Genomic DNA, 22,281 nt, shown 5'->3' on the forward strand with positions numbered 1-22,281 from the left:
TCCCGTCACAAAAACATGGACTTGCCGGCTTCAGTCTGAGCTGGGCGAGATTTTGCAACGGAACTGCCCAATTCGCAACTTCAAGTTGGGAAGGGGCAGGTGGGCAGCAACGTCAGTGTGCATTCAAGGTTGCTTGCTGGCTGTTAGTGGGTTACCTTTGTGTTGTCTTCACAGACATGAGAGAGCGTTAAGGCTGCCTTGACAGGATTATGAGGCAAACAAGATGCACATGGCAATGGAAGACAAGGCTAGGTAGTGTCAATACAAAATATCTGAACATGAATATACTCGGACCAAGAAACCGTCAGCAAATAACCATGTAGATACTACATACTAAAGAGAATGGTGTGCCAGCCCATCCTCGATGGGATCTCGAGAATTGAGATCGCCGTCAACTGCCCGTGCTCTTCAAAGTCCAAGATTAACAGTGCCTTTAGTAGGTGATAAAAACGCACGGACCAGGCTCGGATGCCAGCTCAAAACCCGATAAGCAAGGATACTGAACGGCTATTCTGTTAACGAAGCCTAAACGCATTAGCGAGCGCAGAAGCCGGCCTTGCACCTGGGCGCTAGTAACACCTCTTGCTGTTGATACAAAGTGGAGATTTCTCGCCGGCACTGACTCGGTCAGATCGGTTGAGGTACCCTTTCGCTCTTGAGTCTTGGAAACCTTGTCTCTGGTTGCCGCCATGCCCACTTTGCGCGAGCGACCCAGCAGAGGCGAGATCTCGCCGGTCAAACGACGAAGCTCGAATTCTCAGTTTTCTCCTTCGACGGCCAAGTCAACTCCCAGGTCGCATCGCACCAGAATGTCGAGCGACGCGATCGAGGTGCGCGAATCCATCGAGGCCAAGGGTGACGTTGATGAGGATGTTGAGATGGAGGACGCCGATGACGCGACGCGACGCGACGGCGAGGAGGACGGCGCTGATGGTGACGGCGATGGTGACGGGGACGGCGACCGCGACGCCGATGGGGACGTCGATGCCGAAGGCGAGTCGGACGACGATGCAGAGCGCACGCGAACGGACCCAGGATTGCTGCACCTCATCAGGGAAACCTCCGAGTACCTCTGTCAATACACCATCAAGGTTGACGGGGAGTGAGTTTTGGCCCCCTCTGGTCGTGTTTTCTGCTATGCGCAGGGATGCTGATTGGCTGCTCCAAGGGACCACCAGATCGCTGCGGGATTCCAGCGCCTGGTAAACAAGCGCAGCCTCCCTGATTATTTCGAGGTCATCAAGGAGCCCATGGCATTCAGCACTATTCGAGTAGGTCCACCATGCCGTCGAGTTTATTTTTCTGCGCACCAGCTGACCTCGGAACCACTGCAGGCTAAGCTTCTCAGGAAAACATACCGAAACTTCAATGAGTTTGTGTGCGACGTCACACGGATATGCCACAATGCCCAGGTGTACAACAGGCCATCTGCGCCAATCTTCTCCGATGCTGGCCGTCTGATGGAAGTGTTCAAGGCGAAGCTGGATGAGCTCGTTAAGTTCGGGGACATCCCTGCCGTTGACGCCGAAATTCCGGACTATGGGCCTTTGCCCGAGTTCGAGGACTCGCCACCCCCCGAAGAGGGGGAGGAGGAAGGAGACGATGATGACGAGGACGAGGACGAAGAAGAAGACGATGATGATTCAGACGATGAAGGTGTGCGTCGCCGCGCAGGGAGGCGCGGCCGTCAAGCTGGGGGCAGGCGCGGCGGCGATGACGGCGATGACGGCCACAAAAAGCGTGGCAGACCGCCCAAGGTACTTACACCGTTAGAGGCTCGTATCCAGGCACTCTTGAAGGGGCTGCGCAGGTTCAAAAACGAGAAAGGGCAAGCGCGCATCCTGCACTTTGAGAAGCTCCCCGACAAAGCAGAGGTGCCTGATTACTATACTGCAGTGCGCAATCCCATCGCCCTCGATACCATCAAGAAGAAGCACAAGCGCAAAAAGTACCATACACTAGATCAAGTTCTTCAGGACCTGGACACCATGTTTGAAAATGCCAAGCAGTACAATGAGGAGGGCAGCGAGGTATATCAGGATGCAATCGAGTTGCAAAAGCAGGCTCGGATCCTCGCCGAGCAGGAGAAGGCAAAGCCCGACGAGGATTTCCGGGATGAGGATGGAAAGCTGCCGCTGGCAAGCATTGAGCATCGAGGGGAAACTTGGAAAGTTGGTGAGTATCTAAAGAACCGGCACCTCCCCCAGGAGCCATCTAACCCTTCGAGCAGGCGACTGGGTTCATATCCGCAACCCGAATGACCTGTCGAAGCCGATCGTCGCCCAGATCTACAGGACGTGGTCAGACAAGTCGGGCCAGAAATGGGTGAATGCGTGTTGGTACTACCGCCCTGAGCAGACAGTGCATCGCTTCGACAAGCACTTCTATGAAAACGAGGTGGTCAAGACGGGCCAGTACCGCGATCACCGCATCGAGGACGTCGAGGATCGCTGCTTTGTCATGTTCATCACACGGTACCCGAGGGGCCGACCGCGAGGTCTGCCGCCCAATGCTTCGGTGTACGTGTGCGAGGCACGGTATAACGAAGACAGGTTCCGCTTCAACAAGATCAAGACTTGGACGAGCTGCCTGCCGGATGAGGTTCGCGACAAGGATTACGAGATGGATCTATTTGATGCACCTCGAATTCTCAAGAAGGTGCCGAGCCCGATCAAGCATCTGCTGCAAGCAGACGCTAAAGAGTCGGACGACCTTCCAAAGCCGACTTGGAGAAGCCCTAACGCGCCACCCCTGATCGGAGCGGTCCATCGCCGCCCGAGAGAGCCAAATGTGAGTTGCCATATCTCCAGACTTTGTCAGATTCTATTCCCATTTTACCCCTTATTGTGACCCCTTAAGTTAGGGGACACATCCTACAGTTTTCCCCAATTTTGCGACCCTCTTTGTGTTGGGCCCTATGTTTGCGTCAGATGCTGGGTGCTTGTGTCCTTATTCCCCAGATGGAGGCTTCTCCCTGGGATGCTTATCTTTTTAGCACCTTCGCTTTCTCTACCGCCTTATCGTTCCTCTCCTGCCCACCGCCTGGTGCAACCGCGCCCATGGCTTTACGAGAAGGAACACGACATTAGCTGACGGAGAGCCAAAGGAATCACCTCCGCCAGAAGTCAATCCGCTACCAACGGCTGTCGCGCCTGCGCCGCTCGCAATCGGACCTTCCCGAGTTCCCATCAAAACCGACGTTGGTGTCGCGGGAACTCCTACCTTTCATCATCCGCATCCCACCGCGGTCGCCCCGGTACCTACTCCATCGCCACATTACCAGATGCAGCACTTTGCGCCACGGCAGGCTCCACCGCCTGCTCCTCACCAGACACCAGTCCATCTCCAACCCCAGCCGCAACAGATGGCTATGCACGTGCCGCATCCTGGGATGCCGCAAATGCAGCCAAGCCCTCACTACCCGCCACATGGGTATCCGCCGCAATATGGAGCGCAACCCCAGGTTCCACAGCCGATTCACTATCATACACCAAACCATATCGCGCCGGCTCCGAATCACCTCACCCCAGCCTTTGATCGGAACCATCGCCCGGTGCATCCCGCCCCAGCCATGACGCCTTCGGCTCGCCAACCCATGGCGCCCGCACCCAACATCGCCACCATTCCGCATGCAAATGCCCACACCGCCAACATCTACAACGTCCCGCGCGCACCCGAGGTGTACACCCTCGCGGAGAATCTGGACGCGGCTATCCCGGCAGAGGTGCGCGAGCAGTTCCAGCGTGACGAGAACGGGCGTGTCCTGTTCTTCACGGCGCCGCCGCTGAACCGGGCGAACAACGGGGTCGCCGAACAGTACGCCGGGCTGGGCCACAGCGTCAGCCATCTAGCCAGCATCAAGCAGCTGCGCGAAGAGCGCGCGAGGAAGCGCAAGGAGCGGGATGAGGCCCTGGCTCGCGAGCAGGAATCGATCAAGAAGCAGTCGGCAGCAACGGCCGAGGCTGACGCAACACGGCAAGCCGAATCCGAGCTGAAGAAGCAGACCGAGCTGGTCGAGAGAGTCCTCCTGAACTGGTCAGCCGACCTGATACGGGGCACGGAACAGCTCGAGGAGAGCGTTGGCCCCGAGTGGAAGGAGATGATGCGGCAGAGCCGTGAGGAAAACGCCGGCAAGACGGAGGCCGAGCTGCGCGAAAAGAATCTGCGCTGGTTCTATGAGGATGCTCTACGGCGGGGCGACATAACTGTGGAGCAGAAGAAGGAATTGGAGGACTGCTTCGTCCATCGGAAGCATTTGACGAGTTGAGGGCTCATGTTGTTTTGCTCTACACAATGTATACATAGCCGCGCATCGAGTAAGGGTTGGTGTGGAGGGCTCGCTTGCACCGGACAGGTCTCTGGAGTTGGGGTTCGGGTTGGGAGATCGGAAGATAATGAGGAGACAAGGGGTACCTCTATGTGCGGTATTACGGGTATAGGCGCCGCTCTGAAATGGGATATGAGCCGGTATTGGCTTTGGGACTGAATATTCAGGGTTGCTCAAGCTTCGATGAAAACCCGTCTGCTGGCTTTTCAATGGATGCAATGGATGATTCAGGCTCTGACTCCCGACTGGTGAGATACTAACACCATGACAAGTACCTAGGAGTATCCTAGCCTCCTGGAGCTGATATCACCAGCCAGTTTGATACTGGCTGATACAATGCAGCTGTATCCGGTCTCCAAACTCACCGCCCAGTAAAGAGCCTCGCTGTCGTGCCCGTGATCGTCTAACTACCGCGTTCCCGTTCGCGCCACGTCGACTCCTGCGTCCCACAACGCCGGCTGCAGGGCGAACCAATGAAGAAGCCAGACAACACGTCTTGCATTACCAGCAGTACCACTAGGGAATCTCAACTCGTTCGATAAGGTTTTACTAGACACTATGACGGACCTTGGAGAAAACCTGGAAGATGCTGTTCCAGCGGTAATCTCACTACACTACACATACTTGGTACTTTGGCCGGCTAAGTTTGACACCTGCGAGACGGGACTGTCAAATCAACAAATGATAGGTCAACCCGCTCCCTGACGGCTCCAGACTATCTTGAAGACTTACAGATCCACACACGAACCCCCACAATTGGAGATTTTCCCGTCGCATCCACAAGAATCACACAAGAAGCAAGCGTCAGTGGTTTAGTGGTAAAATCCATCGTTGCCATCGATGGGCCCCGCGTTCGATTCGCGGCTGACGCATTTTGCACGTCAGGACGTCACCGCCGACTTTTTGATGATCGTGAAGTAAACGTGAAGTGATACGGAAGACGGGAGTTTCCGGCACACCCAATTACCTTAATCACAAAGCCGGGATAGTAATCTGAGCCGTCAGGAAAGAAACTCATCTTCTCGGTGCGATATTGTACAAAACATCCAATACAACTTTGAATGGCAAGCGAGTTGTGCAAGCGCTGCTGAACAGTGTACGAGTATTTGTCTGGTGATGCGCGTTGTCAACCCGTCATCGGATTCGACCGCTTGTCGGTTGCACTTGTCTTCCGATGACATGGCGCCGGCGACAACTGTGCACCTAGCTGCTACCCGCGACCATTTACGAGCAACAACTGAATGAGCAATGCCCCGCTTAGGCTTGCAACCGGTCTTTCGAGTACGTTCCTGTTAAGATCGAAGCCATGGAAATCATCCACATCGCCTCCATTTTCCCATGTTAGACATAACCTTACACATAGATGGTTAGACAGCCGTATACATCTGGGACGGGACGTCAAGCCCTGCAGGGATCAGGCGGCTCCGTGATTGATTGACGGGTTGAGGCCTTCCCCGCCAAACACAAGGCCCAACCCGAACCCCAGCCCGCCCGGGGTTCAGCCACCAGTTGCCCCACTTTCATCTCGAGTCATCGGGTTTCGATCGCTTTGCCGTGTGACTTTTCGATCCTCGAGAACAAAACATCTAAAGTTTCCCGTCGCTGCCGTCACCTAGGCCATTCTCGCCTTTTTTTGCCTACGTTTTCCCTGAACCTGTTAATCCTACAAAACATTACAATGCTTTCTCCTCGAGAGACGAAACCAAACCCTTCCGCCCCACGAATTTGAACTCGCCATTTCCTCTCCCCTCCGCATTCACCCAACCAGGTATTGCCACGCAGTTACCCTTCCTCCCTTTCCTCCCTTTCGTCCACAACTCCCAATCGCCTCGCACATATCCTCGCAACCCAGACAAATATCCTGCGATCGAGTTGTTCATAAGAAGCCTGATTTCTATTCACACCACACTTTGCCGTCCTCTTCTCCATTGATGCGAGCATCGTCATGTCGACCACGTACTTTGGCCGTCCCGAGCATGACGGCCGCCGTCGCCTTGGAGCGGATTTAGACCTCATTGCGAATTGGTCTCGCAACTTTGCCCTGCGCACGCCGGTGCATTCCTATCACCTGTCTAAGCTCTCAGCCGAAGACCAGGCCAAGCTCTTCTCGAGTGACGCCCGCCAGTTCCGACTCCGAGCGGGCCCGAACGAGACTGTAAGTCTCGAGACCGTCAAGGATGGAGACGCTGATAGGTTGGTCGATGACCCCTACACCGTCACGCTTGATCGTGATATGATCGCGATGATGCGTACGTCCAACTACGGTCGCTCGGAGGCCCGAAACTACGAACTGCTCTGTCAGGTTGAAGACGCCCAGGAAGAGTCGCAGGCGATCTCTGCCCAAAAGCTTTCCGATGCACTTATGCGCGGACTTGATGCCGAGACGGCGAAAAAGCTCGCCGACAAAGCTGCAAGCGACGTTCTTGTCTCCGCCGGTCGCAAGGTCGTATCCCGCTGGAAAGCAGAGAGACTTGAGAATTTGCTAGCTCCGGATAACGCAACGCCATATTCACCACCTCCCCAGCCGAATTCCGCCAGCATCACACTTGATGATGTCCAGTTCAAAACTACACCTACCCCGCCATTGACTGTCCAGCCTCCCTCTTTCCAGTCGGCCGGCTTCGCAGGCGACCAAATCACGTCTCAACCACAGCATGCCGTCAAGCCGCCTTCTCCACACGCCTCCACCCCTGGATACGGCAGTGAGACCACAGTGGGCTTGACTGACTCAAGCAGTCCTACCTACACAACCGAAGAGATGTCGTCGCCTGAACTCGAGTTCGCCGATAGCTTCCTGGAAGAAGCAGATGGCGGCGTTGGCTTGATGTCGTACGGCATTACCGAGGAATTTGCAGACCGAGGTTATGAGGCCGTCTTTCAAACCCCTACGCTACCCTCGCGGTATTTAGATCCTCGCGATGAGACTTCCGGTGGTCATCTTGGAGCTGGCCTCACTAAAGCTTTGTTCGCACTCCCAACTGCCGCCAATGGCATGTTTACTAGCAACGCAGTGTCCGGTGCACTCGCGACAGGCGATACCCTAGGAGTCTCGATGAAGCCGTTGGGGAAAGTGCTCTTCGCCATGGATGGAATCAACCCACCTGCACAAACTTCTGACAATGCGTTCGATCCTTTCATCGGACGAATCAGCAAGCCTGACGCACCGGCGCCGGTCTTCTCCCCGGAAAGAAAGACAACTAAATATCCGTTGGCGGAGAAGAAGCCGTGGTTGGGATTCACCTGCTACGACGTTCCCTACAAGCCACGCAATGACCAGCTTGTTCCCAAATACTGGACCACAAAGCTTGGAAAGGAACGTTATGTGCGACACAAGATCAGCAGTCTGAAGTCCGAGGACTCCCGTCTTCGGTCCGATCATGTCTTGGGTCATGTTGCCCGTGAGCCAATCCACATTGTCGTGGACCTCTCGAACATAACGATTGGCTTCTACAACAGCATGAAGGAGCAACGCGGCATACCCGAGAAGAAACGGATTGCTGCCCCTGCTTTTTCCTTCAAGAATTTCGATACAATTCTCACACGCGACCGAAATGTCGCCAAGAGGATTGTCGCGGGTTCTCTGAGCAACACGCACGCAAAACGTTGGCCCGATTACATGGTGGAAGCTCGGGACCTGGGTTACGAGATGAACATTCTGCAGCGCGTTCTCAAGCCTGCCTCGTCGCCTCGCAAGCGCAAAACCAAGGGTGGCTCTCGCGGGGCTGAGTCTCCTGCATCTGGCGCCGACACCTCGGGCGATGACGCCTTCTTGCAGCAGATGAAGCAGGGAGAGCAAGGTGTGGACGAGCTTCTCCATCTCAAAATCTTGCAAAGTGCCATGGATACCCCCAAGCCGAGTACCATGGTCCTTGCCACCGGCGACGCCGCATCCGCCGAGTACTCTGACGGTTTCAAGAAGAATATTGAGCGAGTCCTGGCACACGGTTGGAATATCGAGCTCTACGGCTGGCGCCGCAACATCTCGTCGGCTTGGCGCGAGCCTGAGTTTGTAGAACAGTGGGGACGTCAGTTCAAGATCGTTGAACTCGACGACTTCTGCGAGGAGCTGTTTGACATGACCATCGAGTCGCTGGAGCAGTGAGCTCCCTCCTCAGCAGCAAGCGCGTCGCAACGAACTACTCGGAGCGCTTCTGTCATGCTTCATAGTTGAAACTGATGTCGATTCCTACGGTTTACGATATTTCTTCTTTCAGCCATGCAATCTACGCCACGACCTGATGCAGCTGTCCAGGGCGAGCGACTTTCCCGTCAATCACTGGCACCGCGTATTGATTCATCAGACCGGAATCCGCTTGGCCGACTCCTTCTTTTGCGAATGTCTCTAGACATCTGACGCTCTTTTTATTCCAACTTTTTGACTTCTTCTTCCGATATTTGGCCATATCCAGCGCCATAACTGGTGACCAGTCACTCCTTGGTCAATGATTTCAATTGGCATTCACGACATCTACCGTAGTTTGCTTTTTGGGAGTTTTCCTTCCGTCACACTCGCTTTCTTAACTGGTTTCGTTTTCGGTAGCCAGCTCGACAACAATTTTTTTGGGCCACTTCGCCCTCGGCTTCCGACTTGTCTCAAACGAATCAATTCAATCTGTCGACAGGCGGTACCAGGCAACCAAAGCTGCTCTGTTTGGCACCTTCGCTCTCGTCTTTTGCCCGGATGAAGGCATGATGAGAAGCGACGCCCGTTCTACTCAATTCAACAACCCCAATTTTGACTTTCCTCGCTTCCTGACGGCAATATGAGGAACAGCGAATACTCAACAGCGATAACGAATAATGACTGATGATTTTGATGGTGATGACGAGAATCATTTCTCCATTCACGCCTTGCCACCATCCGGAACGGAGAACTGGACGTGCAGCAGGACGCACCGATATGGATCTTTGGGAATGAAATCGGAAGCGCTCCATCCGAGCCTTTTCTGTCCTGTTTCATCCCGATGTCTCGGTCTTTGCCCGTGTTTTTGTCCTATTCTCTGCCCCAACCATGGCTTTGGTCTGGGCTTGGGATACATACCGGAACTCTTGGTGGTGTGGATGTGGATTGAATGGTTCACAAGATCACTGCGGCGTATAGGGATAGATAGGATGAAATGGATGGGGTGTTACTTGGTCATCGGGCTGGGCAGGCGCATGGTATGGCATGGCACGGCACGGCACGGTAGGCAACGGCGATATAGGCTTGGGCATCGGGAGTGGCGTCTCAACGGAATCACGGGAGATACCCCTGCATACAGGCCATCTGGGTTGTTTGTCTTTGTGTTATTTTCCTCCGGTTTCCTCTCTATATCAACAGGTTTCTCTTTTCCATCTTCTGCCTCAGCTCCTCTGAGCTGGCTATGACCGAAGTTTCCCTGCGGGCTTTCTGGGTGTGGTTGTCACGCGCGCCGGGCTGCATCTCCCATGTCTAATCGTCTTCTCGTGCCTCATTCTCCGTCTTCTGTATGAATTTGCGGAGCCGAGGGCGATTGATGGTTGGATGCACGGGAAGATGGAAAGCCTCTAGCGTACGCAACCCGACTGGATGGATGGAACAGGGGCAGAATCATATGTCCTTAGTTTCCATAACCTTCTGTCCCATCCTGAGCAGCTTGGGCCGCGGGTTCATGGGTGGAAGTGGTGATAATACATGGGTATATATTGGAGCATGCATGAAAAAGACATCTCTTCGTTGTCTAGGTCACCGCCGGGCTGTTGTTTCCGTCGACCGCTTGCTTCGTGACTTGTACACGTGCTACGGACGATTGGATGGATGACTAACTGGCCGGCCGGCTTGTGGACCATGATGCTTCTCGACTCTCTGCACACTTGTGGTCTGTGGGTTGCGGACCGGACGACAGTGCATGGCTGGCCAGGTTCGTTGATCGCAGTGTCGTGACGGGGAGAGTTTAATGAGCATTCCTTGACTGATGGCCACGGATAAGGACGAAAAGATCTAGGCTTCGGTTGCGGCGATGTGACTGTCGATGGCGGTTTCTGTGCTCGCATGCCTGATCAGTGTTTCCGCATGGTCGTTATGGAAGTCAGATGACAGCCAGCATGACACCTGCAGGCGAGGTCTCAAGGTTGAGAGGTCAAAGTACACCCAAAACTTCAACTTCTCTATTTTGATTCTTGATTCCCTTCTATCATTGTTCTAGTCTACCCAGCATCAACCCCAAACTCCCCAGCAGCAACAGCAGCAGCAGGACTGCCACTAGCATCCCCCCTTCTCCGACCCTGCCCGAGCTCAGTCATGATCCACTCGTACACGGCCCACTGCACCGCATTCACGATGAAGGCCCTGACGCTGCAGACCCCGAGACCCCTGAAGAAGGGCTTGATGCCGCCCTCCCGGTAGGTCTCCTTGGCCACCTCCCAGGCACCAGGCATTTTCTTTCTCCTCCCGCTCCCGTCCTGCTCCTGTGGCTGCCCATCACCCCCCGGTAATAATGCCCGCCTTTCCCCAAACGGCCCTCCCTCTAGTGTAGTCTGTGTCTGTGTCTGCACCCGGGTCTTAATGACGTCCAGCGGGAAGACACTGGCCCAGGTGACGACGCCCGCCAGGCCGCCACATAGCAACACCCGCGCAGCCTCCCCGTCCAGCCACCCAGCTCCCACTCCCCCCGATGCGGCATGGTTAGCAGCAGCAGCGGTCAACCACCACCGACTAGCGAGCTCGTAGGCCCAGAAGTAAAAGCCGTACCCGACACTGTCGCGCAGCGCCGTGACTGCACCGCCAAAGTACAGGCCCCGTACCCCCTCGGTTTGTAGCACCTGCTTGGCGATCCGCCATGAGGAGGACGAGGATAGAGACAAACTACTACTGCTACTGCTGCTGCTCCTGCTCATGGATGGGACGATACTTGGCGGCGGCGGCTCGAGGAGTTGGGCGCGGCATTTGACCAGCTCGGTCGGCGTCGAGACGACCCACGTTGCGAGCCCGCCCGCCGCGCCGGCCAGCCAGGTCGCGCAGAGGCTTGTCCCCGGTCCTCCTGATGAAGATGATGGTGATGCTGGATTAGATGGGGTGAAGATGATGTCGTTGAGCAGCCGCTCAGTGCGGTTGTAGGATACGAATAGCAATGCGTTGAGCGCACCGTAGGTGAGCACGGGCGCGGCGGTGCCCAGGAGGAAGATGCGGCCTGGATTTTTGGGCTTTGGGGTTGTCGGTTGGAGGGAAGGGGTGGTAGAGGTGGTGTAAGGGGTTGTTGTTGTTGTTGGTGATGTTGGTGGTGCCGAGGCAGAACTAGAAGCTTGTAGCCGCACTTTGAGCACGTCTAGAGGGTTGCCGATAATTATCCCCGCCGCGCCCGAGATGTAGCCCGCCCAGAAGTCGGCTGCCATTCTGAAGAACTGGTTTACGGCCACAAAGTTCACAACCTCTTGTCTGGCTTCTGTACCGACCTCACTGGCAGTCCGGCATCAGGGAGCAGACCGGGCTTTCGGACTGGATGGGGAAAGGATTGGCAATACAATCGCACTCTTTATCGCCAGTAGCATCAACGCAAGGTTAATATCAACCTGAGCTCTTTCCGTATGATATTAGGACGGTAGGGACGATGCCGAGGCCCTGAAGCTTTGGCGGGGTCAAGTACAGCGGGGTTGCGGTACGTACCCTACCTACCTTGTCCCTGCCAAGCCACGGCACTGGGGAACTGGATCTCAACTGCGGTTGCAGGGATCGACAAGTTCTATTTTGACCTCCTGCGACTTACATCGTCGACACCTCGACCCGCCTTCCTCACATCCCAAGCAAGCCTGAGCATGTAATGAAAGCTCGAGCAATCAAGTGTAGCATATTATTAGGGATTACTAAGACCCCTGTCGTAAGTTTCATGCAAATAAAAAGGGAATAGGTAGGTCCTGCTTGTCGCTGAGCGAGTGATCGCAGACCGCCTCCCAGACGAGCCACACCACCTTAGGAGGTATCACGTCTCCATCCTTCGATTCCTTCCCGAATCCTGCTCAGGTGACGTGGGCGCGACGACCATTCCAATGTCCGATTTCTAGGTATAGAGGATTTCTTGTGCTACCACCACCATTTGTTGTAAAACAACGACTACCTGCTTCTTATTCTTGTTCTTGTACTACATTTATCCGTCCACCCAAAGCCAAAATGACCAGCACGCCAAGATCAGTCATCATTGTGAGTCTGGATCCGGCCCAGAGCCAAAGCCGACCTCAACTCACCGTGTTCTCAACTTTGCTAACCGTGTGCCAGGTCGGCGGCTCGCTCGCGGGCCTCATGCACGGCGTGTACTTCAAAAGGCACGGCAGTGACGTTGTCATCCTGGAGCAGGACCCGAGCGAGCTGCGTAGCAGCCATCAGGCGGGCATCGCATTCGGGCCCGCCGTCGAGGAGTTTCTGCGCAAGTACGACCATACGGGCGTACAGAGCCGCTCACCGCCCATCGCAACCCGTCTTGCCTACCGTAAGCGCAAGGACATCAAGCGCCTCAGCATCGTCCGCCACGAGACGAGCTGGGGCCTGCTCTACCGTGTCCTCCGTGCCAATTTTGATGGCCTGGCATCCGATGCCGTTCCCAACCCGCCTCCCGTCAGGGATGGTGATGGCCGGGCCCAGTACCTAGCTGGACGGCGGGTCACCGGCTTGGAGCACAACCGTGGCGACCAGGTTGTATCGGTCAGGTTCGTCGACCAAGATGGAAAGGAAGGCAGTCTGACCGCCGATTTGGTCATCGGGGCCGATGGCGGCAATTCAACCGTCAGGACCCTCCTACAGGCGCCGACCATCAGAGGATATTCGGGCTATGTCGCTTGGCGGGGTACGGTCCCTGAGAAAGATGTCTCCCCAGAGACAGCTCGATACTTTGCGGACTTCTCCACCCTTACTCTCCTTGGTGACACCTACTTTGTCTGGTACTGAACCTCCCATCCGGCCGGCACTCCTCCAACCATAACCTGAAGCTGAGCTAACCTACCAAAAAGCTACCCTATCCCTCCGGATACACCCACCTTCAGCCCCGGCACGCGATTAATCAACTGGGTGTGGTACTGGAACCTGGCCGAGTCGTCGTCGGAAATGGCCGACATCCTGATGGACACAGCCGGCCGTGTACACGGGACGACCGTGCCGGCGGGGTTGGTGCGCCCGGAGGCGTGGAAGCGGCAGCTCGCTCGGACCGTCTCGCGCGTGACCGCCCCGCTTGCCGAGTTGCTTTCGGCGACGCCGCCGAGCGCCGTCTTCGTCACCAAGGTCAACGACGCGCTCTGCGAGGCGTCCCCCGTGTTTTGCGACGGGAAGGTGCTCCTGGTGGGCGACGCCTTCGCCCACTTCAGGCCACACTTGACCATGGCCACCGAGCAGGCGGCATGGCACTGCCTGGGCTTGGAGAAGGTGAGGCAGGGGGAAATGGAGATGGATCAGTGGGCGAAGGAGGCAAGGGTGTATGCGAAGAGGATGCACTTGGCGAGTAACCTGGTTGGGGTCTTTGGGGTGGGCAGGTGGTGGGAGTTGCTGAAGACGGTGTGTCAATATGTGGTCTTCATGGTGAGGTTGAACTTGAGGAAGGGGTGAAGGGGCCGCTGCAAGCTTGGGCTGGATGCGGGTGAGGCATGGTACGGCTCGTTGGGGTCAAAGAGATCTCGGATCGGAGGCCAATGATTGTTTTCCTTTTGCAGTGTTGAACGGTTCTTCATCCTTGAAGGTGTGTTGAAATGCTGCAGGTATAATTGGTGAGAGTACGGATAACTGGAGCAGGATGTCGCCGGCGATTGGGAGATGCACAACAAGCACCAAGGCTTTCTTTGCAATTTACAGAGTACAGAGAACAAGGAGACAAGCTACAAAGAAGTGAGGGGAGACGGCAACGCACAATGTTGCAGCCTGCCATCATTGTGACTTAATAAGCAAGGAGGTCCGTGCTTATTGTTCAGTAACGTTACTGGTGTACTGCTTGGAGCCTTGGATCATCTGACACCGCGAGGCGGGGCTTGAGGGCGCGTCTGCCTGACGCGTCCTTAAGTCAACATCAACATTCATGGAAGCTTGCACTCACTCTCTTCAAAAATCGGTTGCCTGTCAACAAAGCCCCCCAATTATTCGGCTACCTTTGTGCATTGGTGGGACGACGTATCAAAAGGAATATTTTTGCCAGCGGCTCTTGCCTGTGTCCTTATGATGTAAGTTTTTTGTCCCGACAAATCATCCCAGGCCACCCAGAGCTGACTCAATGGCTCGAAGGACAGTCTCCACGCCGGCTACGCCAGCTTCAAACAAGGAGAACCTCGTACCCAGAAGCCGCTTCCCAACTCCGCAGTCTCTTGACCGCCTACACAAACCGTTCAAATGCCCCGGCTCGGCAACGCGCACTGTGGTCACTGACCGCCCGGCTCGAAAGCGAAGGAAGGTCGACTACGGCGGCGCCGATGGGGAGGCCGACGCTGACAAGCCCTACACCAATGCCGATCGTCTTGCACTGGCCAACCGAGATGCAAACAAATTCCCAGTTTTCCAAGTCAAGGACAAAAACAAGGTATTCCGGAAAGCCTTCTCCGTCCCCTTCGTCAACAAGAATACGGCCGCCTACAATCCAAACCGGCCACCCCCGACGCTGGGGCTAAGACAAGGAGCTGTTTTTGTAGCGAAGCCACTGCACGACCCAAGTGGCGAGTTCGCTATCGTGCTGTACGATCCGACCATCGATGACAAGCCCAAAGATGCACCAAAGCCGGATGCAGCGGCGAAGGATACTGAGCCGGTACCTAAGCTCGACGCACCGCTCATGCACAAGAGTCTTGCCGAGATTCTAGGGATCAAGAAAAAGGTGGTCGGAGAACACCCGAAAGTCCCCGTTGTCATCGATCCCAAGCTCGCCAAGGTCCTTCGGCCGCATCAGATCGAAGGTGTCAAGTTCATGTACCGGTGTGTGACGGGCATGATTGACGAAAAGGCGAATGGCTGCATCATGGCTGACGAAATGGGCCTCGGAAAGACGCTGCAATGCATCACTCTCCTCTGGACTCTCCTCAAGCAGTCTCCGGAGGCTGGCAAGACCACGATTCAGAAGGCCATTGTGGCTTGCCCTTCGAGTCTGGTGCGAAACTGGGCAAACGAGCTTACAAAGTGGCTGGGCGCCGACGCTATCACTCCCTTCGCCATTGATGGCAAGGCATCCAAGGAGGAGCTGACTCGACAGCTGCGCCAGTGGGCAATTGCAAGCGGCCGTGCCGTAACGCGACCCGTCATTATCGTCTCGTACGAGACGCTCCGGCTCAACGTTGAAGAACTCAAGAACACGCAAATCGGTCTGATGTTGTGCGATGAAGGACACCGCCTCAAGAATGGAGACAGCCAGACCTTCAACGCCCTGAACAACTTGAATGTCTCTCGCCGCGTTATCCTTTCGGGGACACCTATCCAGAACGATCTCTCCGAATACTTTTCACTTATTAGTTTTGCCAACCCGGATCTCCTCGGAAGCCGCCTCGAGTTCCGCAAACGCTTTGAACTGCCCATCCTCCGGGGCCGCGATGCTGACGCCACCGAGGCAGAGCGGCAGCGCGGCGACGAGTGCCTAGCCGAGCTGCTCGCCATCGTAAATAAGTTCATCATTCGACGCACAAACGATATCCTTTCCAAGTATCTCCCGGTCAAGTATGAGCACGTTGTCTTCTGCAACCTGGCACCCTTCCAACTGGCCCTGTACAACTATTTCATCACCTCCCCCGACATTCAAGCCCTGCTTCGAGGCAAAGGCTCCCAGCCGCTCAAGGCCATTGGCATTCTCAAGAAACTATGCAACCATCCAGACCTCCTGGATCTCTCAGCTGATCTTCCAGGCTGCGAGAAATTCTGGCCCGAAGATTACGTTCCCAAGGAAGCCCGTGGGCGCGACCGCGACGTCAAACCGTGGTACTCGGGCAAGATGCAAGTCCTCGACCGCATGTTGGCCCGCATTCGCGCCGAAACCGACGACAAGATTGTCCTCATCAGCAACTACACCTCTACGCTGGACTTGTTCGAGCGCCTCTGCCGCTCGCGCGGGTACGGCTGCCTGCGGCTGGACGGCACCATGAACGTCAACAAACGGCAGAAGCTAGTCGATAAGTTCAACGATCCGGCGGGCGAGGAGTTTGTCTTTCTACTGTCCAGCAAGGCAGGTGGGTGCGGGCTGAACCTGATCGGAGCCAACCGGCTGGTGCTCTTCGACCCGGACTGGAACCCGGCGGCGGACCAGCAGGCGCTGGCGCGCGTGTGGCGTGACGGGCAGAAGAAGGACTGCTTTGTCTACCGCTTCATCGCGACAGGCACCATCGAGGAGAAAATCTTTCAGCGCCAGAGCCACAAGCAGTCCTTGAGCTCGTGCGTCGTCGACTCGGCCGAGGACGTCGAGCGTCACTTCAGCCTCGACTCGCTGCGCGAGCTGTTTCAGTACCGCCCGGACACAAAGAGCGATACCCACGACACCTTCAAGTGCAAGCGCTGTCGCCCGGATGGCAAGCAGTATATTAAGGCGCCCGCCATGCTCTACGGTGACACGAGCACCTGGAACCATTTCGTCAATGAGGGTCTCGCTCCTATCCAGGATCACCTGCTCAGACAGGAGTGTGGCGAGCCCGAGGTTAGCGCCGTGTTCCAGTATATTTCGCATTGAGACAGGATGAGGTCATGATGCCCGGGCTGAGGCTTGGCGTTGGTGTGGTATATTCGTTGCTTTGCTTGGTTTTGTTGCTGTGTAACTGGAAGGAGCTGGGAGTGTTTCAAGGATTGCTGCCGTGCTGAGAGTAGACCGTGGGATGCCAGGAAAAGAGCATAGATGCAAGGCTGCACGCATAGACAAGCTAGGGACTGGCGTGGTGAAACAGGTATCCAGCCTATTGTTCGTACGCCTTTTCTCGCTATATACATTTATATATGTAGATAAACATCAAAAAACGCCTGTGCTCCTACATGATCACAACTCGTCTACCACATGGCCCGTTTCAACAGCCGGGTCATGGTCAAGCCGTCTACTTTTGGGGTTCTTATCCACGCTCTGTGCGTTCCCTGCATGTTGCTGTGGCTGTTCCTGCTGCTCCCGCTTCCTCCTCGCCAGCGCCGCAATCTCCTCGTCATACTCGGTCCACTCGGGCACTTGCCTCCTGGCCCTGTCCAGCTTGGGCTCCTTGGTCTGCGGGTTGTTGCAGAGGTCGATGGTCCTGGCGGTGGCCAGGGTCTCGTCGCTGCACCACGTCTCGCACCACAGCCACTCCTGCGGCAGGCTGTGGATGGGTATGTGGAACTGCATGTGGTTGGGCAGGTCCTGGTCGAGGTTGGCAAGCGACTGCGGGTCGGCCGAAAGGGCGTGGTACTGCTGGCGCAGGCGGTCGCCGGCGGCGAGTTCGCGGAAGCGGGCCAGGTCAACGACGTAGAGGGCGCTGATGTGGTAGGGCTTGCCCTTGAGGTAGTTGGCCCAGTAGCCCGTCTTCCAGAAGCGGAAGCCTTCCATCTCGGTGCGCGAGTCGCACATGGGCGTGAAGCCGTACGGCGCGCCCTCGAGGTCCAGCTGGACCAGGTCGTACATGTCTGTGCGTACGATCTGGTCGGCGTCGACAAAGATGACCTTGTCGAGGGACAGCGGGAAGAGCACGTCGAGGAAGAGAATCTTGTAGCCCCAAATCTCGCGCTGCTTCTCCTTTTGCTGGCGCAGCCAGTGCGGCCATTTGTACGTCACCATTTCGTACTTGAAACCGTACTCGGCCGCCATGGTGGGGATGAAGTCCTTGAACGAAGGCGAGAGGAACTGTTCAATGAACCAAAACTTGACCGTGTGGTTTGTGTGGCGCATGACTGAGACCATCATGATGTTGAGCATGCGCTCGTAGAGATGGCCACTGGCAACGGAGAAGATGTTGATCTCTGCATGTTGGGTGTCCGAGGTGGATTTTGTCTCAGTCGGCCTGCCCATGCCGAGGATGCCCTCGGCAAATTTGAGGCCTTTGGATACGAAGTCCATGGCGCCACTGCCTGTCGTCTCGACTTTGGCCTTTCCGAGGACATCCTCCTCTTCCATTCCCGGCTTGCGCTTCAGCCGGGGGTAGAGCGTGGTGCCCTGGAAGTCCATAAGAGCGACCTCAGTGGTTTCGTCACCGGGAACAGCCGCCCAACCCCTAGCACCGACGCTCTCGATGTTGTAGATGTCCGAACTACGGCCTTCCTTCAGGCGGATATTGTAGACACCGGGGTTGGCCTTGAACTGGAAGAACCCGAGGTTGGACATGATGATGGTGTCGGCGAAGTGTGGGTCCTTCTCCGTGGCAAGAACGAGTTGGACGCCTCGAGGAGGCTGCCCTGACGGCAGCTCGCGCGAGTGGCCTTCGATTAGAATGTTTTCGAGTTCGTAGATGGCTTCGACATGTTCCGTGCCTCTCCTGGCTTTGATATCCTTGATACGGAGGTTGTCCAGGTCATCAACGGAGACTTTGGAAGTAACGAGCCAGGCGGGTGGCACGTCCATACCCGCGACAAACAGAGTGTCCTGCGGAACCTTGGCAAAGTTGGCCGAGAGTGTCTTGAGCTTTCCATTCTCGTCAAAACTCGGAGAAGATTCAAGTACGTAACGGTAGAATCGTTTCACGGGAAGCTCCCCTAGTCCCTCCAGAGGATTGAGGAAGACTTGGAGATGTACACCTTCTAGTTCGGAGAGCACCCTCAGGACAGCAGCCCACTTCTGACCGACTTCGCTCGCGGGGTTGATGACGGCAACGAAGAAGATGGTGGCGGTCGACGCGTCACCGACTTGGAAAGACGTGTACGTTGAGTTCCAGTCCTTGTACGTTGTCGTCCTGATGGAGGGCGCCGAATCAAAAATACCCTGGGGCAGATCTGAGATGCCGGAGAGTGCAGTGACGGATGTCAGTTTGGCTGCATCTAGGGGACCGGAAACCTTGTCAGCGAGCCCGAGGTCTTCAATAGCCTTGTAGACTGGCACGATTCGGCTCGCGCGCTCCGCTTCGAGAAATTGCTCAAAATCCTCCTGCCTGAATTCATCAGCCGATGGAATAGGCCCAACAATACGGCCGTTGAGCATCAAGGCATTGTCACCGGCCTTCAGATTAGCGCTCGTGAGGAAACTAGCCAGTGCGGCATCATACGCAGGGTCGGCATCTCCGCCCGCGTTTTCCAGAATTGTCTCCAGCTCTAGGAGCCGGCCCACAGTAACTAGAGTGCCCTCCTGAGACTTGACGCGCCTATTGAGCAGCGACGGCGAGCGAGATAGATCCTTGGGGTTGTGTATGATATCCAACCGAACACCATTGTTTCCTTGACGGAAACGAATGGCGTAGAAGACAAGCTTCTGTCCTTCAATGCTATCCAGATCAGCAATGACGGTAAGGGCGGCCCATTCTTCCTTTGTCGACCCCTTGTCGGCTTCAACTACGGGAATCTTGCTGAGTACATCATGGTACTCAGTGTATAGCTTGTTCACGTTGAGTATTGTAGGCTGCCGCGAATCCTCGGGGAAGATGAAGGTGTTACGTCGTTTCAAGGCGTTCTCCAGAAAATAGCCGGGGACCCAGGTTTCTTCATTGACCATCCCGAAATACGCGGCTTGCTGAATCATCTGTAGATCCATCATAAGCTTCTGGTTCATGACTTTGAGCCAATCCTCGTCTCGAGGAAACGCGAAGCCATCGAAGAAAACTGAGGGCACCGGGCCATCGGCACGCAGGCGTTCTACCCAATGCTTGGCGAGATGGATCTGTTTCTCAAGTTCTTCAGAGGTGGAAATGTCCCTGAATGGTAATGGAACGGACTCTGGCCGCGGGCTTCTATCCTTGATTGCTGCATTGAAGATGGCCTCATCCGGTTTGGCAGTCTTCTTGGCCTCGAGTGACTTCTCGAGGTAAGAGGTAGCTGCGGCCAAACCGTAATTCCTGAGGAGGTAATAGGTGACTTTGGCCTGCTCAATGGCTTCCCCGGAAGGGGTGAGGGGGACCAAGCCAAACCTGACAGGGATCAGCCTTTTCATGAAGGACAAGAGCTGTGTTGTAACAAGCTTTACATCCTCTGGCTTGGTAAAATCCACGGGGACCACCAGGTTAAAGATATCCTTCCGAATTTGTGGTAGTCCATGGCCAAAATGTTGAAGCAGCGCCCACAAGCTTGGCGAGAAGTTTTGATACCGCTTGTCTCTCTCCAAATTGTTGAGCCATATGATGACGCGACCTTCTTCCATCTGATCTCTCCAGTCGAATCTGCGAGGCTCGTCCTCACCCGACTTTGCTTGGGCCACATGCGGGTGTCCGAGAAGGGAAATGGCCTGCTGGCCGGTGAGGCCAAGGTCCAAGACCCCATTAATTAACTTCCGTTCGCGCGTGAGCAGGTCTACCAGACCAAAGGGCTGGATCTGACGGTCTATCAACTGCACACCATTCATCCACAAAACGTTCATGCCCTCGGGCACGAGTATCTCCCTGTTTTTCCTGTGCTCGGCTTCGAACTCGGCAGAGACGTTTTGGCCATCAAGGGAGGTGGAATATCTGGGGAAATCTTGGGTGAGTTTCAGGAGAGTCTCGAAGGGCGACTCGCTTTGCATGATGAACGAAGCTGCCTTCATGCCTAGCGATGCTAGCTCAGACTTTTCCAGGGGTTTGATGTCAGTAATCTCCTCCTCATCGTCGAGGACAACCTCGGACGTGCCAAGGGGCTTCTGGGTTTCGTCTCCTTGCGCCTTGGTGGCACCAGTGTCTCGATCATCGATGACTATGTAATCAGTGCGTTTCAATGTAAGCTCCACTCCATAGCCACTAACGGTGAGGGCCTCGCTCGGGTGTGCACGACTTCTCCGGTACCGAACCCGGTACGATCCCTCACCTCTCCGGGCGATGTCCATAGCGGCCTCATGGTAGGCGTGGAAGTCGGGCGATGTGATGTCGGCATACAGAACAATATCCCGGGGTCCAGCGCCAAACTTGCGGTCGAACGGTAGCGTCCGTTCTTGGGAGCTCTTCTTTATGGTCCCATGGGCCACATCTAGCGAGGGTGTGCAGTACTGTTTCCCATCGACAAGAAACCATTGTTCACATCCGTTCTGGTCTTCGGGCAGCGACGGTTCGACGGCGGTTGTATAGAACTGGTAGTGTGCCTCAACGCGGGGTGCTGCAGTTCGCATTGACAGGGCTAGCTTGAAGGTTGACAGCGCCTCTGCGCCCATATGGCCGTCATCGCGAAGAGTTTGGACGAATTTCTCGTAGAGCTCCTTGTCGGTCCGGGACTGGGCAAAGTGGCCTTTCGATATACGGTCCAGCAAAGCGAAGTAGGCTGTTGTATTGTCGGCGGCTGCTGTTTCGCTAGGGCATCATGTGAACAGAGACTCTCAACTTGAAGTAGGGGTCTACCTACAGCAACTCAACCAAGTAAGGGGGGGAGGGGAATGCTGCCTTCAAGGCAACGTTGACGGACGGTGATGCTGTGACGGGAGCCGGAAGCCATGTTGCGGCAAGAATGGCCGCGGTCAGCGTCCACGGCAGTTGGGAAAGCCGAATCATCGCGCCTATAACAGTCTTATGAAAACTCGCAATTGGAAACCTCGGTGTTGACTGGCCGCTGAAGGAGATAGATTGGCGGGCTTAGCCAGGAGAGCGGCTGTGGCGGGCATGGGCGCCGCAAGCCTAGTTGCCACGGTGGCAGTCCGCGGAGGGACAAGCTTGAGAATGTACTGGAGCTTCCTACGGATATGGGGTGTTATCTGCAGAGAGGAGAAGATACAGTACAATACAATGTCCGATTATTCTCGGGGAAAATGCACAAGAGACACCAGGCGGCCTCAGTTGTGCTCACGACCTTTTGTTCATCCAGGTTGAGTTGGCGGGGTCTCCCATATCGGTGTACGTTGAGATTGCAGCGAAGGAGGAAGCTGAGGTTGACCTTCTGAACACATCACTAAGAACAAGCTCAACCAATCCGGACTAGCGTAGTTACACAAGGCATCATGATACCCGAA

General features: G+C 55.6%; 6 protein-coding genes and 1 non-coding gene across 7 annotated transcripts; 5 read left to right on the forward strand and 2 right to left on the reverse strand.

The window, feature by feature from the left end:
- Positions 1-554: 554 nt before the first annotated feature.
- On the forward strand, positions 555-4,684 carry N656DRAFT_784520 (uncharacterized protein). Its single transcript, XM_064816187.1, has 5 exons — positions 555-1,102; positions 1,169-1,271; positions 1,335-2,175; positions 2,231-2,790; positions 3,107-4,684. The coding sequence occupies exons 1-5, from the start codon at positions 810-812 to the stop codon at positions 4,265-4,267; spliced, it is 2,958 nt and encodes a 985-aa protein (XP_064665797.1). The 5' UTR covers positions 555-809; the 3' UTR covers positions 4,268-4,684.
- A 444-nt stretch (positions 4,685-5,128) lies between these two features.
- N656DRAFT_t139 lies at positions 5,129-5,199 on the forward strand. Its single transcript has one exon. It is a non-coding gene; the product is annotated as a tRNA-Gly (tRNA).
- A 1,073-nt stretch (positions 5,200-6,272) lies between these two features.
- Positions 6,273-8,429, forward strand: N656DRAFT_802076 (uncharacterized protein; the record flags this gene model as incomplete). Its single annotated transcript, XM_064818204.1, has 1 exon — positions 6,273-8,429. The coding sequence occupies one exon, from the start codon at positions 6,273-6,275 to the stop codon at positions 8,427-8,429; it is 2,157 nt and encodes a 718-aa protein (XP_064665798.1).
- Positions 8,430-10,443: 2,014 nt separating this feature from the next.
- Positions 10,444-11,871, reverse strand: N656DRAFT_784522 (mitochondrial carrier). The gene has a single exon (XM_064816188.1). It carries the CDS (start codon positions 11,675-11,677, stop codon positions 10,493-10,495), a length of 1,185 nt encoding a protein of 394 aa, XP_064665799.1. The 5' UTR covers positions 11,678-11,871; the 3' UTR covers positions 10,444-10,492.
- Positions 11,872-12,043: 172 nt separating this feature from the next.
- N656DRAFT_762107 (FAD/NAD(P)-binding domain-containing protein) lies at positions 12,044-13,871 on the forward strand (the record flags this gene model as incomplete). The annotated part of the gene is made up of 3 exons (XM_064813259.1): positions 12,044-12,479; positions 12,555-13,213; positions 13,283-13,871. The coding sequence occupies exons 1-3, from the start codon at positions 12,450-12,452 to the stop codon at positions 13,869-13,871; spliced, it is 1,278 nt and encodes a 425-aa protein (XP_064665800.1). The 5' UTR covers positions 12,044-12,449.
- Positions 13,872-14,358: 487 nt separating this feature from the next.
- On the forward strand, positions 14,359-17,225 carry N656DRAFT_740511 (uncharacterized protein). Its single transcript, XM_064812799.1, has 2 exons — positions 14,359-14,476; positions 14,538-17,225. Exons 1-2 carry the CDS (start codon positions 14,472-14,474, stop codon positions 16,948-16,950), a joined length of 2,418 nt encoding a protein of 805 aa, XP_064665801.1. The 5' UTR covers positions 14,359-14,471; the 3' UTR covers positions 16,951-17,225.
- On the reverse strand, positions 17,160-22,170 carry N656DRAFT_848865 (glycosyltransferase family 24 protein). The gene is made up of 2 exons (XM_064819316.1): positions 21,681-22,170; positions 17,160-21,628 (listed from the first exon to the last, which is right to left on the reverse strand). Exons 1-2 carry the CDS (start codon positions 21,824-21,826, stop codon positions 17,251-17,253), a joined length of 4,524 nt encoding a protein of 1,507 aa, XP_064665802.1. The 5' UTR covers positions 21,827-22,170; the 3' UTR covers positions 17,160-17,250.
- Between the last annotated feature and the right edge of the window lie 111 nt (positions 22,171-22,281).

Source organism: Canariomyces notabilis (genome assembly GCF_033297395.1).
Source record: "Canariomyces notabilis strain CBS 508.74 unplaced genomic scaffold N656scaffold_34, whole genome shotgun sequence".
In the NCBI taxonomy this organism is placed as follows: domain Eukaryota; kingdom Fungi; phylum Ascomycota; class Sordariomycetes; order Sordariales; family Chaetomiaceae; genus Canariomyces; species Canariomyces notabilis.